Here is a 17626-nt window from a genome sequence, read left to right as displayed (position 1 = left end):
ACTGATGAGTGTGTTTACACTAACATAGTAAAACTCCATAATGGTCATACTGATGAGTGTGTTTACACTAACATAGTAAAACTCCATAATGGTCATACTGATGAGTGTGTTTACACTAACATAGTAAAACTCCATAGTGGTCATACTGATGAGTGTGTTTACACTAACATAGTAAAACTCCATAATGGTCATACTGATGAGTGTGTTTACACTAACATAGTAAAACTCCATAGTGGTCATACTGATGAGTGTATTTACAGTACCTGTTTTGTTTCAGATGAAGACTTGATCAAGTGGGGATGGCCAGAAGATGTGTGGTTTCATGTAGACAAAGTTTCTTCAGCTCACGCGTACTTAAGGCTCAGGCCTGTAAGTAGGCATGGTGATAATAGTTAATTGAATATGTTTTGTAAACATAACAGTGACAATTTTTTGTATCGGGAAGTGATTGATACTTGATTTGCTCAAGAGTGAAGAAATGTAATAAGAAAACTCCATTAAGTTAGAACGTAATCAAAATTTTGCATATTGCTTTACCAAACCATCCACTTTCAACCAGTATGGTTTGCTCTCCTGGGTAATGCATCAAACTTTCCAGGGTGAAGTTTATGTTATTCAAAATCAAACTTTAGATCTTCATTAGAACAAATTATTAAGATTTACAGTTTATGACAACTCTAGGTTTTCAGTAGAACAGATAAGTGAGACTTATTGTTCAATAAAACCCTGAATTCATTTCTACCAAGGAAATGATTGAAGTTTCTGTTATTCAGAATCAAACTCTAGATGACATTCCAAGCAAGGTTCTTGAAGACTGTGCTCAACTTGTGAAAGATAATAGCATCCAAGGTAATGTGATTGTTTGCATTAAAACTGAGATTCAAAGAATATTGAGATTACTTGGAAAGATAATTTACTTAATTATATTTTAAATGTCTTCAGAATAACTTTAATATGTACATTCTTCTTCTGTACTGAGGTTCTCTTGTGGTTTAATAAGAAATTTCCAGATTTACAATAATAAAATGTGCAGTTTGATTCCTTACAGAGTGCAGTTAACCCATTATGTAGCTTTGCACTAGAAAAATATACATCACTCCCAGTGAGTGTTCCTATGTTGCATAAAAAATATATTTTATCCAGCAATGTAAAGAAATTAAATAAGAAGAAATCCCTTCTGAAACTCTTAATTTACCTCTAGCAAGGGTCTGAGTACAACTTTATTCAGAGAGAACATCCATTGTTTTGGAATATTTATTTCCAAGTCCCAGTATGAAAGATGTTGATGATTTATGTTCATGTTACTAAGATGAAAGCTGATAATTACATGTTTTGTGTTGCTAAACAACAGGATAGACCTAAGTGTTATAATTTGTTTATGTATTTATGTTACTAGAAAATAAAATTAATAATTTGTTGCTAGGTAACCAGATTAACACAAATGTTAATTATTTTATTTTACTAGGAAGCAAGATGAATAATGTGGATGTTGTATACACAATGTGGGAGAATCTGAAAAAGACACAAGGAATGGAAGTTGGTCAAGTGGGGTTTTACAAACAGAAGATGGTGCGAGAACTTTGTCTTGCACTGTTTAAGCATAACTTGACTATTATATTCATCATTTGATGAGGAAATTTAATTCTTAAGAGTGTCACTACCATGTAACATGCATTTCCTAAATAGTATCAACTTTTTAGTATAAAAATTTGTTATTATTTGATTGAGTGTCATAAAATTTGAAAAACTTTAAAATCACTTTTACTTTTTTATATTGTCCATCAAGCACTTTTGTTTTGCCATTTGTAGCTCTCACTACTTTCAGTTATAAACTGTAAAAACACCACATAAATTGACAAACATAGGTGATGTATGACCTGACATTTCAAAATGACACTAGGGCAGGCTAGATAATATTTTTCCTAGTAATTTTATTAGTTAAAATAATTTATAATTATAAAATATAGTTTGATTTCAGGAAAGTATTTGTCTTGTGCACATTGTTTTAGTGAAATCAACTGACAATCATAAGTGTTAGAATTATTGGAACATTTTGTTACTATACCATAAACCTAATAAGGCATACTTGATGGCTTGTCATAAAAGAAAAATAATTACATACTTCAAAAAAAGTATAAGTTAATGTGAAAATATTTCCATGAATAAAAGGAATGTTTAAAAAAAAGGTTTTTAAACATTTCTGTGATCTGTGGTTACACATGGTACTAAATACTTGTTTTCTCTGCAGGAGCTACATCTAATCACTTTGCCACATCAGTTTGTTCACTCTATGTTAACATAAATATTTCATAACCTGCTGTATCCAACAGTATTTAAAATGTAACTGTAGCTATTGTAAAAGATGTTTTTCATTAGTAATTGTTTCTATCTTTTCATGATCTCACAGCTTCTGTCTAAATGTTCTTTTGTAAGAATATTGTTTACTGGCAAGACTACTCAGAACTTTGTAAAATCTAAATTTGTATGTTTAATTCATTTTTCTTTGCAAATTACACAAAAATTACAAAATGATAAAAGTATTTCTAGTAAAGTTATGCCTAAGAATTTACTGAGCTAATGATTTTCATGGGAGTAAAATACGTTTTTCAACTTAGAGTTTTCATATTTTATTTGCATAATCTCTAGAATCTCCTCAATGAATATCAAGAGCTGTTTTTATGTAAACTGTATATTTTTTCCTGTACCTTATCACAAATTGTAATAAAATAATCTATAGCAAAAGTTAAATATATGAAATAAAATCAAAATATTTTTTGTTATCTTTCTTAGAATTATTTGTTATAAAATTCTCAGGTTTATAAAAGTTTAAATTATATTTTCTTTTAATTTTACTGCTCTTTGAACCATGTTCTGACCAGCATAACAAAGTAATAAATTACCTTGTGGTAGTCAGTACATTGAGTTGAACTTAATGCACATAAATTATGTGCAGTTTAAATATATTCCTCGTGAAGAAATTTTGTTTCTCTTATGTAACATAATGCATTTTTAATTTTACATTGTAGTTACTTTTGTAACATGAAGTGAAAAATATGTATAAAAAGCAAATTTTGTCCATGCTTTAGCTTTGAGGCTTTATGCACTCAGGTTCATGGTTTAGAAAGCCTGTTTTATGCTTACGATGTTGATTATACTAAAAATAATTCATGTGGCTTTCACATATTTTTAGGAAATAAAACATATACCAGACACTAATGTCTAAGAAACTACTACAATTTACGTGGCTTACTAACTGAACTGTAAGTTGTTTAGAAAATTTTATTATTTTTATGAGCAATATTGTTAGTCCAAAGAAATTGAGCTTTCATAAAAAATTATTAGATTTTGCCGTTAAATTGCAATATAACATGTAGTTTACTCTTTCCTTTGCTTATAAACGTACACATTAGCTGTATCAGAAGGAATTATAGAAAATTTGGGAAAGACATGTAAGTGTAGATTTAAAAAATAATGTGATACCTGAATGAACCAAGGAAATTGGCTAACGTAAAATATTATATGCTGACTTTTCAATATCTGTATCATGTTTTTAACTGGCTGAACAATCTGAAGCTCTTATAAGACAAAGAAAAGAAAATTTAAAAGTGAGAAGTCACAGTACCATCAAGTCATGTAACTGTAAGAGGTGCAGGTTAAGAATTTATCTAAATATTTTATTTTGAAATTAAGAAATCACACTTAGGTAATATAAATATTTGAAATAAGAACTATTTTTTAATGCCAAGCTTATTGATGTATCATTGTGGTAAAGTAGTGTAGTTGATATTTGGATATAATTGTAAAAAAAGGTTATGGCATGTTATATTTGCTTTGTTAATCAAAGTGTTAATTTCTGTATGTGTAGGTTCATAGTATTCATGTAGAGAAGAAAATAAATGAAATAGTAAATAGATTAAACAAAACAAAAGAAGAAAGGCATCCTGATCTTCAAGCTGAAAGAGAAGAGAGAGACAGAAGAGAAAGGGAGGATAAGAAGAAAATACTACTGAGAACAGAAAGAGAGAGAAAAGAAGAAGAAAAGAGAAAAAAAGAAGCAGCAGAACTAAGGTAAGTTAATTTTTCTAATTATGTGCATAGGATATAGTATAACTTGCTGTTATACAAAAAGTAATTTCATTTTATGTTACAGTCGTGAATCTTGAAAAACTACACACTTCTAAACATTTTTATTCAATTTTGTATAACTTTAATATAAATACATGTAAATTTTGATTCATATGTTGTTTTATTCAGACCTTATGTAAATGAAAATGGGCAAATTTGCGTGTTTTTACGTAGAAAATAGGTTAATTTCTAAATTTCATTATCCAGGTCACAAAAGCAAAGTTTGAAGGGAATAACGGCAATTTTTGTACTTTTATAACATAAGTAATTAAAAAATAACACATACTATCCAGGAACAAAATTTGTGTTACATAGCGTTCTGATTTTAGTTTGTTTTGATATATATTTGTGAGAAATCTATAAAACAGACATGACTCTGATTAACTGCATATTCAGTTTAAAACTTGGTTTTTAATGAGGAAGACATTCCTGATGATTTGATTACATCTTACTTTACCAACACTATTAACCATGCATTTAATACACTACAGTAAGTCACATCGTAGAAGTACTTTGACTCACCTGAGACTTAATTAATTAACAGAATGTACACATGCTGACCCCATATAGAAGAGGTATGTTGACTATAATTCTGAATTTATGTGAATCTATACAAAATGTGTGGCAAGTGTGTAGTTGTGCACAAAAAATCAGATGTGTTACAGAAGTGTTTGTAATCAAGGTATGTCAGTCTGAATTGGGCTTTGACAAGTCAGAGAGCATGGTAATGTCCATCATATAGTGTGTCTATGTTATATTTACATAAGCTCTAGAATATGTGAAATCATAACCACAGTTTTTTTCAGTATCCCAACATATTGTATCTGGTGAGTGCTTTCCTCTGTCATTCACAGAATATCACTAAATTAGTAATGTAAGGTGACTAAACAATAAGTCTTGCCATCAAATATGTAGTACCTTGTTAAATAGTAATATGTTAGTGGTTATGATAGGTGCACTTTGACCCTACCTATGCATGTAGGGTTAATGACTAGATATGTATGTATATATAAGCAGTTGATACATTTGGTGGAAATTGAAGTCTAATAATAAACAGTAGAACAACAGCAGCAATTGTAAACGTCATTAATAAATGTTTCTGAATTACACATATTCCATCTTCAGCAAATCTATAAAAATGACAAACACAACAATCTATAGAACAATTACTAATATAAAAATAGAAAGAATAGTGTAAGTAAAATCATAAAACATTTAGTTAAAAAAGTGAGAGAGTTATTTGTATAAAGCAAGAGGGAACAAATTTGAATGTCTTTTGTCATAGCATTGAGTGAGTTAATCATTTAGTTATGAACAGCAATTACACAACTTGGTGACATCTAAACTAATCACTTTCATTGGTTGGTGACACTTAATATTTTATGTACACTTGCTGATAACAAACTAATTATATAAATCATCATTATATTTTGGAAGTTTCAGTGTTGCTATAATATTTTACTTCACTACAACAAACATAGGCAATTTTTTTTCATTGTCAGTACATACCTGATTTAAATACTGACAGTAAAATTACAGTGATCAGGTAGCAGTTTTTGTCATGGTTAGGAGCTTTTACAATTACCCAAGTCTAATTATAAATCGCTATTTAATGCCAATAGATAAAATTATTACTGTTAGAATAATTACCAGTTACTTGTTTTGTGTTTGTGGCTGTGAACATCAGGGTAGTCCTGAGAAAAAGATAAGTGTTGTAGCAGAATCCAGAAACTGAATTGTCATCTTGTTAGAAAAGTTGTCCACTTTTGGGTTCTCATCTTGTTGAAACTTGGTATATTCAGAAGGTTTTGCTAACATCTCTGCTGTGCTGAATCTTTGTGTCTTAGGTAAATGTGGAAGGTTTCTATTATCTTTCTTGTGCCATATTCACTGATATTGTAAAGTCTTCTTCCCTGGCATTAGAGCCATGGACAAAGTGATTGGATGTGCAGTCACTTGAATGATTGGCTGTGAAGAAAACTATGCTCTTTTATTGTTCAGTTAGTTAACCTGCAATGTGCAGATATCAATTTGCAGAGTTAGCAAAAAGTGAATCAATTGTAATTTCACTTTATCTCATTAAGTTTCAGTTTAGTTCAGTGAATTTTCAGTTTAGCTGTCTTAATCATTAAGAAACCAGTGAAGTAATGCAAAAATAATAAAAGTAAGTTTACTGTAGAGTTACTAAATAAATGCACCAGCTTACAACAACAAGTGCTGAATATTTTAATCTTTTTAAAACGGTGAAATGCATATGACTTGGTTACATTTTATGTTTATTTATGAAAGGTATTACTTTTATACCAAAGCTTGAGACAGACTATATATATACAGTATTACTAAAGTATGTATATATACTTATTAGTTGTACAGTGAGTGACAACATAATTAAGTTAATTAAGAATGACTTTCAACAGGTGATAATATTATCAAGATGGTTTTCTAAAGAACTACCTCCTCATGAGACTTTCAGAGGAAAGATTTTTTGATGGAAAGAAAGGAGGGACATAAAAAAATTGTTTAGTTTTATTTTACTTGCTTAACCCTTTTGGAACAGATTCAGTTTAAAATACAGGAATTCACACACACATTTGTACACGTTAAGCTTTTATGCTATAACTTTTAATGCAGTATGTGTATCTTCACAAAATTTGATATATTTGTAGTAAACATTACATGTCTTTTGTACACACACAAAATTTGATCTTTTAATGAAATACTTCTACTAAAGAATTGTTTGTGAATATATTGATTGTTTTGTCACTAATCAGAATGCCTAGTCCATTTTAATGTTATGAATAAGAAATATTTTTCGTCCTAAAAATCTGATATCATTTATGTAATTTCTAAAACCTCTTAAATAGTTTCAAATATTTATTTTCGGTGAGAATTTGTATTTTATCCATTGTTTTCTCTAACTTCGTACATGATTCATCAATTTGACTAACCTTATAACCACCATAAAAATTAGGAAATAAATAAAAATTATACTTTTTGTTTTAGAATGACTACAAATTATGACACGAAAATCCAAATATTTTGTCTAAGTAGCTTAAATGCCATAACATTAAACATTTATATGTATTTATTATTTTTATTATATTGACATTGTAGCAATAGCTGGCTAACATTATAGAAGTTGCAATGGTGTGAAGCACATGCACTCATGTTATTATATCCGAGAGCATAAAATTAGACTTTAGACATTGACCTGTCTTGACTGTGTTTTAACAGACTAGTATTTTGTAAAATATAGTCACATTTGAGTTATTTTTCTTAAAACATAGAACAGTTAAGTAGGAATTATGGAAAATAATTACCTTTTCTAATTACTAACTTTTGAACTGTTTGCTTACAACTATAGATAGCTAAGCCATGTCAAATTTTGCACAGAAGATGTCAAACAAAATAATTTTTTTTAGTTTTTATTTATACATTTTGAAATAATAAAAAAATCATAAGTTACTATATCAATACCATTAGATTCCACTACAGTTTATCAAACTTAGTAACTTTGCTGTATATGGGTAAAAATATATGAAATTTTGAGCTCACTAAAGACTTACCTTTATCATTTGAAATCTGTCATAAAAACAAGAAGTTTACAACATGAATGCTTTGCAAAGACTCAGAGAACCATGTGGGGAATATTCTGAGACTTTCATTTGATTACACTGGGGAACACTCATTTTGTTGCATTTAAAAAAAGACCTTTCTATAGTCAATTTGAGTGTGTTGATTTTAAATCTGAAGTCGGTTTTTGTCTGCAAGCTACAGATTTTATGCAATTTGACATTTTTATTTATTTTTTAATTTTTTGTTATTATAGGAAATTATAGGAATAGCTTATCAATTTGTTTGTATATTTTATTCAGGTAGGAATTTGCGTTTGTAACTTTTGCGTTTGTACACTTCATCTGGACAATCTCGTTTAATGCTCCAGCAGTAGTCAGCCATCATACTTTTGTCCCAGCCCTTGGTAGCGTTCTTCCATGACCTTTAGGTCTTGGTGGAATCGTTCTCCTTGTTAGTCACTCACAGCCCCCAGGTTGTCAGGGAACTTATCAAGGTGGCTGTTCAAAAAATGAAGCTTGATGCTCATGTTGCACCCGAGATCACGAAAAGCGAGGAGCATTCTATTCACAAGTTCACTGTAGTTCTCCGCCTTATTGTTTCCAAGGAAATTCTGAACGACTGCCACAAAGGATAACCATGCTGCCTTTTCTAAAGCGGTCATCTTAGCAACAAACTGATCATCACGAATTAGGGTTCAAATCTGTGGGCCATCAAACACGCCTGCTTTGATCTTCTCAAATGATAACCCTGGTAAAGCTGTGATGATGTGTTGGAAACATTCACCTTCGGTTTCCAGTGCCTTGACAAATTGCTTCATCAACCCTAATTTGATGTGAAGAGGAGGAAAGATGAACTTATCTCTGCTTACAATTGGGTCTTGTATGATATTTGGCATGCCTGCTTCAAGGGTGTCACGAATAGGCCAGTCCTTCTGGACCCAATGTCTGTCTCGTGCTCGGCTGTCCCACATACAGAGGAAACATGGAAACTTGGTGAAACCTTTCTGTTGTCCAAGAAGAAAGTTGACCATCTTTATGTCTACACAAATGATCCAATTGTGCTCATGATATTTTAATAAGTCCATGACCATTCTCATATCATCATAGTCTTCCCAAAAATGCACTGAGTGACCGACAGGTACTGCTCCATAAACATTCCCATTATGTAAAGAACACACTTTAGACTGCATTTTGAACTGTCTAAAAAGAGTCTCCCTTCAGCAGGTCTATAGTAAGGTACACCCAGTTCTTTGAGAAGCCCTTGGATGTCGTGGCAGTAAACAAACTGTCTGTCTTCTGAAAAGAAGGTCACTAAAAGCTGGTCACGCTTTCTGAAATATGATACTTTAACAGAGTGATCAACAAGATTTCTGCCTTGTAATCTTGATGCCAAAAGCTCTGCTGCTTTCTTTGAAAGACCTAAATCCCACACTAAATCATTCAGTTCAGCCTGGGGAAGAGGCTTGGGGACGGGAAAAGGTTCAGTGTCTGAAGAACAGTTCTCCGATTGTGTACACTTTTCTGACAATTTACTGTCACAACTGTCTTGTTGCTTGTATCATGTCCAATGTCTTTATCATCCAATGAAGGCAAGCCTTTGAAAACTGGAACAGGAACTTCTTCAGAGTGCGGAGCAGGCCGAATAGCTGAGGGAATGTTCGGATATGTAATCTTATGTCGGTTTTTCTTCCCAACACCCGTTGTGTTTACCATGCAGAAATAACAGTCAGTTACATGGTTGGTGGGTTCGCGCCAAATCATTGGAACACCAAAAGGCAGACCATTGCGTTTTCCTTTGGTGCAGTCTTGAAGCGTTTCCTCACAATTGTGGCACACAACATGAGGAGCCCCATTGCTTGTCTTGATCACCAAGATGAACTTCAAAATATGCCTTGTAGGCACGCTTGACGAACGAGGATATGTTACGTCTCTGACGATTGAGTGTGTAGCATCCACATATGTAGCAGAAGGCATCAGGCTTGTTTCTGCAATGATATCTATTTTTGGAAGCCATGTTTGATCTGAAACAAAAGAAGAATGATCAAAATATTAGAAGCTATCTATCTATATATATATGGACGTGAAAATGCTTATACATGGTTTACGCAAGTTCACATTTGTACAATTTCATTAACCTCAAATTGCATACAAACTAGAGCTTGTAGAGAAAAACTAATTTCAGATTTGAAATCAGCGCCTAAAACTCCTTCAGAATCAGTTAAAGTATCCAATGCAACTCAAAGTTACTGAAAAAGTGTTCCCCAGTGTTATTCACACATTGCAAACTGAAGTAGGTCTTTGTAAGCATTTCAAAAACATGAAATAAAGTGGGTGAGACCATTGTATTTGATTCAATACATGTATCAATATCTCAGCAAATAGAAAAGTAAGAATGTCTTTATTTTAGATTCTAAATTGTAAATATGGATATTTTAAGTTCTTAATTCATAAGAAATTACAAAGTTTTTATATTGACATAACAAATGTCTAATTTGAACCAATGCTGCATTCAACATAACATGACACACAAAAATCAGTATTTTTTTCTGATATTTACTTTTATATTAAGAAATTAACTAAAGAATCATACTAAAATCTGTATTATAATTACAATTTTATACCATACTTATTGACATGTATTCAAAAATAGTAGTTCAATACAATTTTGAATATGAGTCATTAAATGCAATATGACATGGCCTTTGAAATATGACCAACAACAATAGGGTTAATCATAACATACAGAATGCTATAGTTTTTGAAGAGAGGGTACAAGCTTTTGATATTTTTAAACACTGAAGAATGTTATGACATTATATGTTAAAATAATAAACTACAAATGTAAAAAGTGTTTTGATTCATAGCTTACAGTATGTTAGAGTACATTCATATTTTGCAAATGATGTTAAATATTTTGCTTATTAGCAAACACTAAGAGGGACACATCAAGATTGTAGTGGGAATAACTTCTGAGACCATGAGGGGAGCATCCCCTGCATTGAAAATACTTTAAATGATAAGTGGGAATTTTCAGTTCCACTCGTGGCTTTCAGAGAAATTATTCAGTTGGCTCTACTTACATCTGGTCCATACAAAGATGATATTTTTAGATGATGTCAAATGGCTAACCTGGGTATTTTTCTTTGTTCTTTGGCTGTACTTAGTTACCCTGGTCCATACATAGATAATATTTTTTATGGTGTCAGGGTGGCTAATCTGGGTATTTTTCTCTGTTCTCTAGCTGTACTTACATCTGGTCCATACTGAGGTCATATCTTTTTATGGTGTCAAATAGCTAACCTGGGTAATTTTCTTTGTTCTATGGCTATACTTACTTACATCTGGTACATACAAAGATGATATTTTTTTGATTGTGTCAGCATGGCTAACCTGAGTATTTTTTTCTGTTCTCTGGATGTTTCACATTATAGATATTATCTACAGTCATCAAAAAATTTTGTATTTGAACTGTTGTGTCACTGGCAGGATGATGATAACTTGCCTGAGCTTCATTGTACACAGTTGTATGAACATCCACTCTGTTCAATGTTTACAGTTCTTAGGGAAGTTACTACATCAGTGTGTTCTTGAGTACTTTGTTCAGTATTTACTATTCTTAGAGAGGTTCCCACATAAGTGTGTTCTTGAATGCTTTATGCAATGTTAACCGTTCTGAGAGAGGTTCTTACATAGCTGTGTTCATGAGTTACTTCTGGTAACAAGCTGTTTAACATTATTCATGGCCTCTGGTGTGTGTAAATGGTCTTGGGTTGGAAAGTAACCTGATTTTTCCTGCTGAAATCACATCTTCTTTGTTTTATGATACTACAAACATCCTTTTATCAAAAATGTTAAAATTTCATACTTTTATGGCCATGAAGTAGAAAGTATTGTAACATAACTTGTAATCTTTCCAGACCCACATGAATGGTTAGGATTAAGGTGGTTAAAAAGATCATCAAAAATGCTCTGTAGATTTTGAAAAAATATTTTCTTATTTTTTTATATGCAACATAATGTAAAAGAGGGTTTAAGATTGAATTTAACTGTAACTAAAACATGTTGATTGTTCTTTGCTAATTTTGTTTTTTCAGAAGTTACTCATCACTAATGAAACCTGAAAATATGACATTGAATAAGGTAAGAAAAATCGTAAATTTACATTTCATTAATTTTGTATTGAATTTTTCTGGACCAATAATACTTCCCAACATTTTTTAAGACTTAGCTTTTTAAGAAGAGATACTTTAAAAATACATTTTGTCTTAAAATGCTTCTGAAAAACAACAGAGTGTGAGCAAAATATAGACCCATTTCTCTCTTATTGTGTCTCAGCATTCATTTCAGGTGGCATAATTTTATATGGCTTTATGGCTGAGCAGAATTTGAAGTTATAATCCTACCTGGCAGACAGTTAAGGCAAAGCAGTTTTGAAAGTTATAATCCTACTTGGCAGGACTGAGCTGAGTTCTAAGTTATAATTAGATTTTGCATTAAAATATACAAATATTTGTGCATTTCAGAAACTTTGTTCATGAAAATTACCAAGGTCTAACCTTAAACATTTAGTGAAGAATTACAGTAAATGAACAACCTATTAGAATACTTGGTATTAAAGAAACTAGTTTTGTCACAATCATGCATTATCTTCAAAATTAATAATAGTCAGTTACATATGTTTATAGTCACAAGCATACTCTGAGCAAATAATCTGTTTATTATGTGTGCATTAATAACCCAATGTTGTATATTGTTTATCGAATTTTAGCAACAAGTATATTGTTAATAGATGCACCTTTTATGTTGTATATGTTAGTAACCTCATATTGTATATTATTTACGTAATCCCACCAACAAGCATCTTGTTAACAGATACACCTTTTAACATGTGTGCTAATATCTTAATATTGCATACTGTATATCTGATGCTAGTAAAAAGATATTATTAACAATATAGCTTTTATTTTCTGTATTAATATCTTATAGTTCTGTGAATGTCTTTTTTTCTTTCAGGATTATTGTGATGACTCCGATGATTTTATGTAACAAGAAGGTATGCTTTTTTATTTGTGTCATGTATTGTACAGCTGAAATAAAGAATTGTTACAACTTGTGCAGTACTGAGTAATATTTTGCCATTATAAGAATGCAAGAATGTAACAAAATAAATTTTTTGTTGAATAAATTTTGAGTAATTTTTACAGTATTAGTGTTGAAAAAATCAGTGAAACATCATCAGACTAATGGTGCTGTGCCCCGTCTTTCTCATTATTATGGTTACATAATTTTGTTTTGAAGATTGTTTTACAGATGGATTAGCACTGCTTAATGTAAATTTTTGTATTTGTAACAAGGAAAAAAATGCCTTCAGAACATCAGTTAAAGTGTTGTGGGTCAAAAAGGAATTGAAATAAAACACATCCTGATTCCATCTTTCTCTTAAAAAATCATTAAATCCAGTCTGGATCCCCATTTATTCCTTTACACTTTTCTTAAGTTCTTATAGAGATTCAGCCTCTTTTTCTAAAAAAGAAATTTATTATTTCACATACATATAGTCCCCCTCAGTGTGGATTCCTGTACGTGGTGAGGGGACCTCCCAGGGAAGGTTCTGTTCTCTCTGGTTACCTTCTCTGGGATCTAAATATCCACCCACGTGTTTGCCGTACACGGTGACCTGTGAAGGGGAGGAGAGGATCCTGGTTGTTGAGGGGTCCAACCCTAACACACCACTTTGGCCTTGAATTCCTGTAGATGGGTAGCCCCCCTTAGGTCAGTCAGCTGGTCCACTTGGGCTAGAGTCAACCAAGTACCAGTGTTGAAAGTTCTCAACGGGTGTTGTCGACATTGTGCCTGATGCTAGTGTTTGGGTATAGTGCTCACGAAACCCTGGCGTTGCTGCATTGTCCTTGCATGACATTGTAATGCGTTCTCTTGTAGGGCTTCATAGTGGGTGGGGTCAGTGGGAACCAAAATTTTTCTTTTTCCCTATGGATCCTCCCTCAAAACTTTTAAATAAAATTGTGAAAAAACAGTCAATAGGTAAATGGCCACATCTTGAAGACTCTGAGCAGCAATCTTCAACATCTGTAACACACATACCCCATTTTCTTATATTACATTCTCTTTCAGAAAAACCTTTAGGGCAAATGTCCCCCTTTTTTATTCAGAAGGGACTAGAGAGTCTTGCTGGCTCTCCAAAGTCAGTAAAGAAGCTTCAATTTGGAGACATATTAGTTGAAACATCCACAACCCAACACAGTGAACTTCTCTTGAATTCAACGGCAATTGGGGATATACATATTGAGGTTACCCCTCATGCTACCTTGAATTCATCACAAGGAGTTATTGTTGAGAGGGATTTGAAGAATGTTCCCATGTCAGAGATTCTCGCTTGTCTCTCCACTCAAGGAGTTTATGCAGTGAGGCGCATCTCCACTCGCAAAGATGGAGTTACACTACCAACAAATACCCTCATTTTGACATTTACATCGTCCCGTGCACCTGCCACCATCAAGGCAGGTTATCTAATTTACAGGGTACAGCCACACATTCCAAACCCCCTCAGATGTTTCCAATGTCAGAGGTTTGGCCCAAGAGTTGATTGTGGGTGGTGTTTAGTAACTGCCTTCCATCTAGTCTGTCACTTCTAAATTAGGAGTGCAAATAACCTTCAAATAACTTAGTGCAAAATTCAACAAATAAAAAAATAATTTTATTAGTATGGGAAACTACGTTTAAAATTTGCAGAAGACTTATTTTCCAATTGAACTCTAAAGCAGGCCCGGCATGGCCAAGTGTGTTAACATGTGCGACTCGTAATCTGAGGATCGCGGGTTCGCATCCCCATCGCGCCAAACGTGCTTGTCCTTTCAGCTGTGGGGGTGTTAGTCCGTGCACCTGCCACCATCAAGTAATGTGATGGTCAATCCCACTATTCGTTGGTAAAAAAGTAGGCCAAGAGTTGGCGGTGGGTGGTGATGACTAGCTGCCTTCTCTCTAGTCTTACACTGCTAAATTAGGGATGGCTAGCACAGATGGCCCTGAGTAGCTTTGTGCAAAATTCAGAAAACAAAAAAAAACAAACTCTAAAGCTTCAACCTTGCTGTTTTATAAGAATTCTAAGCAACAAATGATTTCAAATTTTATTTTGTATTTAAATACATTTGTATATATTTTTTCATATATTTTGTTTAAGTACAAAGCTACACAATAGGCTATCTGTGCTATGTCCATAGTTAGTATCTAAACCTTATTTGTAGGTTCATAAGCCTGTAGAGTTACTGGAGAATTTTTCTTGAAAATTTTCAAAGCATGATTGTTTCTATGCACCAAATTTAACCTTTTCATCAAAACTCCAAAAGGCTGAGTCTCAATATTTTGTTAGAAAACCTGGCTAATTTCAATCTACTTTTGAAAAAGTAATAAACCCTGGAATGGCTTTTCAAAAATACAGTTTTTCAAATCAAAATTTCCAAATCTTGAAGTTCATTGTTGTGTTTTTTTCTATTGTTATGTTAATTCTGAATTTAAGCTTGATGAAATACATGTTTTTTCATTAACCTCTTCAAAGTTTTAACCTTAATGTATTTGTTGGCATTTAACAGGCAAAGTTTTAAATTTGATGTAAAATACACCCTTGTTTGTGCATTTCAAATTTTTTCTTCATGCAAATTAACAAGGTTTTTTATTCGAACATTTTGTTCATTATTCTGCAAGAAACATGCATCTGTTTAAGTTTTTCTACTCCTTTTTTTTTTCCATCAAAATTCCCAAGACTTAAACCTTAATGTTTCATGAAAATTTTGGCCAACTTTGTTCTTTCTTTACTTTTGAAGAACGACATTTCAAAATAGGAATTGCTACACAGAATGTACCCTAGTTAGTCAGCAGTAAGTTAGAGACTTGATTAAAATACGAGATTCGATTCCCTGCAATAGACTTATCAGATATCCTAATACTGTGCTTAAACAAATAAGCATAATTCTCATATTTTAAAGTTGATTTATTTTGTTTTCATATCTGGGCCATCTTTATTTTAATTCTGGAGAAGAGATTTTCATACATTAATAGAATTTTTTTATTTATTTAGTGAAAATTTCTTAACTTTTTTTTCTGATAAACTGATTCTAGAGGTACTAGAATAAAACCTAAAAATGCTTGAAATTGTAACTGTAGCGTTCTGCTATACGTTTGTTTAGATGTGTTAAGTGTAAATTGAGAGAGGTGAATATTGTATAATTATTTAGTATTATTAAGCACCAAAAAATGTAAAAATAAAAGTTGGAAGATGTATTTCGATGGATATTTGTTAACATCTTTCTTCGTAGTGTCTCACACTTTCCGGGAATATAATGAAATAAGAAGAGATAAATTGTTATTCGAATCGAAAAAATCAATATCACTTTTAAATAAACATGCCAATCTTTCTTTAAGAATTACGTACTGCAGCCCTAAAATGATTAAGGGTAAATATTCTACAAACCAACAAATTCTGCTTGACCTACCCAACCACCTTCAGTTAAATGTATTGACGCCAGTAGCTTTCTGATACATATAGCCATATCAAGGACATGTAATATATTTGACGTAATACTTTTGTTGTTTGTTCTGTATTGTAGGAAAATAATTTCATTTGATGTATAAACAAAATTCTACATTAGACATTAATTATATAATTTTTTTAAGTGTTAAAAGCATAAATCTATGATATTAGGAAATTATAGTTTGTAAGGAATATTAGCTCGCAGATTCCTCATGAATTAATTAAATGTTTTATTGGTTTTTTCCCTTGCTTCAGGTGATGAGGACACCAGTAAAATATAAATGAATTATATACTTTTTAGTTTGTTAATATTTTTATAAGAATATTATCATTTCACAACATTTATTTTTCGTTCCAGATCCAACATTTACAACTTGATCTAACTCTGATTCTCAATACAATGATCCCATTAAAAAAAACAAAAAAACATAAACTTCATGCTGCAGACGTCGCAAGCTAACTTCAATATCTTCATGTTTTCAACATTACCAATACTTTTGTACTCCAATCTATTGCATTCTTTCTAAAGTTACTCGAAGAAAATATCAAATTATCTATGATATTCTCACAATTACAGCTGTTCTTGTATCGTGATCAGAAGAATTCTTCCCAAGTTGATGTATATAGTCACAGTTGCAACGTTCTTTAAAACTGATTGTGATCAAAAACAAACTTCAGTTATTTAAATAAAAGATACTGCTGCAGCTAATTTCAAGGAAAAACATTTGTGAAAATGTGGCTTTTTTTTTTCTCAATACAAAAGCTAATGCTTTCGTATTCTAAATAAAATATACAGTGTATTTTCCTACACAAAAGAGTGAAATAAAGTATTTTTCATTAGACAATTTGTTTGATTAATTATTCCTTGCTTCCCAATTATGAATGTCTCGTATAAGTTTGCCAAACTTAAAATCTATTATTCTCTGGTATATAAAATCTATTACATCCATACGTTTTTACGTTATACGTAAAAATAATTTCTGTTCACATAGTAATTACATAATTTGCCAGTAGAAAGCGCTTTAATACCACAAATCATTGCAACACACCTGGGATAGTTTGATATGTCTGTTTACACTTGGCGTGAAGGTCATGCATATGTATTAATTTGCACAGAACACCAAAACTAAACCTTAAATTGTTAATTAACCAGTAATAATTAAAATTTTACAAAAGATTATTTTAGGTGATTTTGAAGACCTTTCCATTCTTACAGGAAAGGTTTATAAAGTTGGCTATTTTACATAGTGAAATTTATACATTCTTTAGCATTTTTTTCATATCATTATTTTATTCGCATGTTATTTCAAATAACATTTTCAGTCCGGATTTGCTTAATTTGAACTGAAATTTTGTGGGTATTTTTATTGGTTAAAAAGTA

General features: G+C 31.7%; 1 protein-coding gene across 1 annotated transcript; it reads left to right on the top strand.

Annotated features, from left to right (window-relative positions):
- Positions 1-375: 375 nt before the first annotated feature.
- Positions 376-17090, top strand: LOC143235259 (coiled-coil domain-containing protein 25-like). The gene is made up of 6 exons (XM_076473232.1): positions 376-849; positions 1466-1569; positions 3866-4068; positions 11795-11840; positions 12714-12753; positions 16604-17090. Exons 1-5 carry the CDS (start codon positions 750-752, stop codon positions 12744-12746), a joined length of 486 nt encoding a protein of 161 aa, XP_076329347.1. The 5' UTR covers positions 376-749; the 3' UTR covers positions 12747-12753; positions 16604-17090.
- Positions 17091-17626: the final 536 nt, after the last annotated feature.

Source organism: Tachypleus tridentatus, chromosome 12 (genome assembly GCF_004210375.1).
Source record: "Tachypleus tridentatus isolate NWPU-2018 chromosome 12, ASM421037v1, whole genome shotgun sequence".
In the NCBI taxonomy this organism is placed as follows: domain Eukaryota; kingdom Metazoa; phylum Arthropoda; class Merostomata; order Xiphosura; family Limulidae; genus Tachypleus; species Tachypleus tridentatus.
The sequence above is the reverse complement of the archived record's forward strand: the minus strand, read 5'-3'. Positions and strand labels throughout refer to the sequence as shown.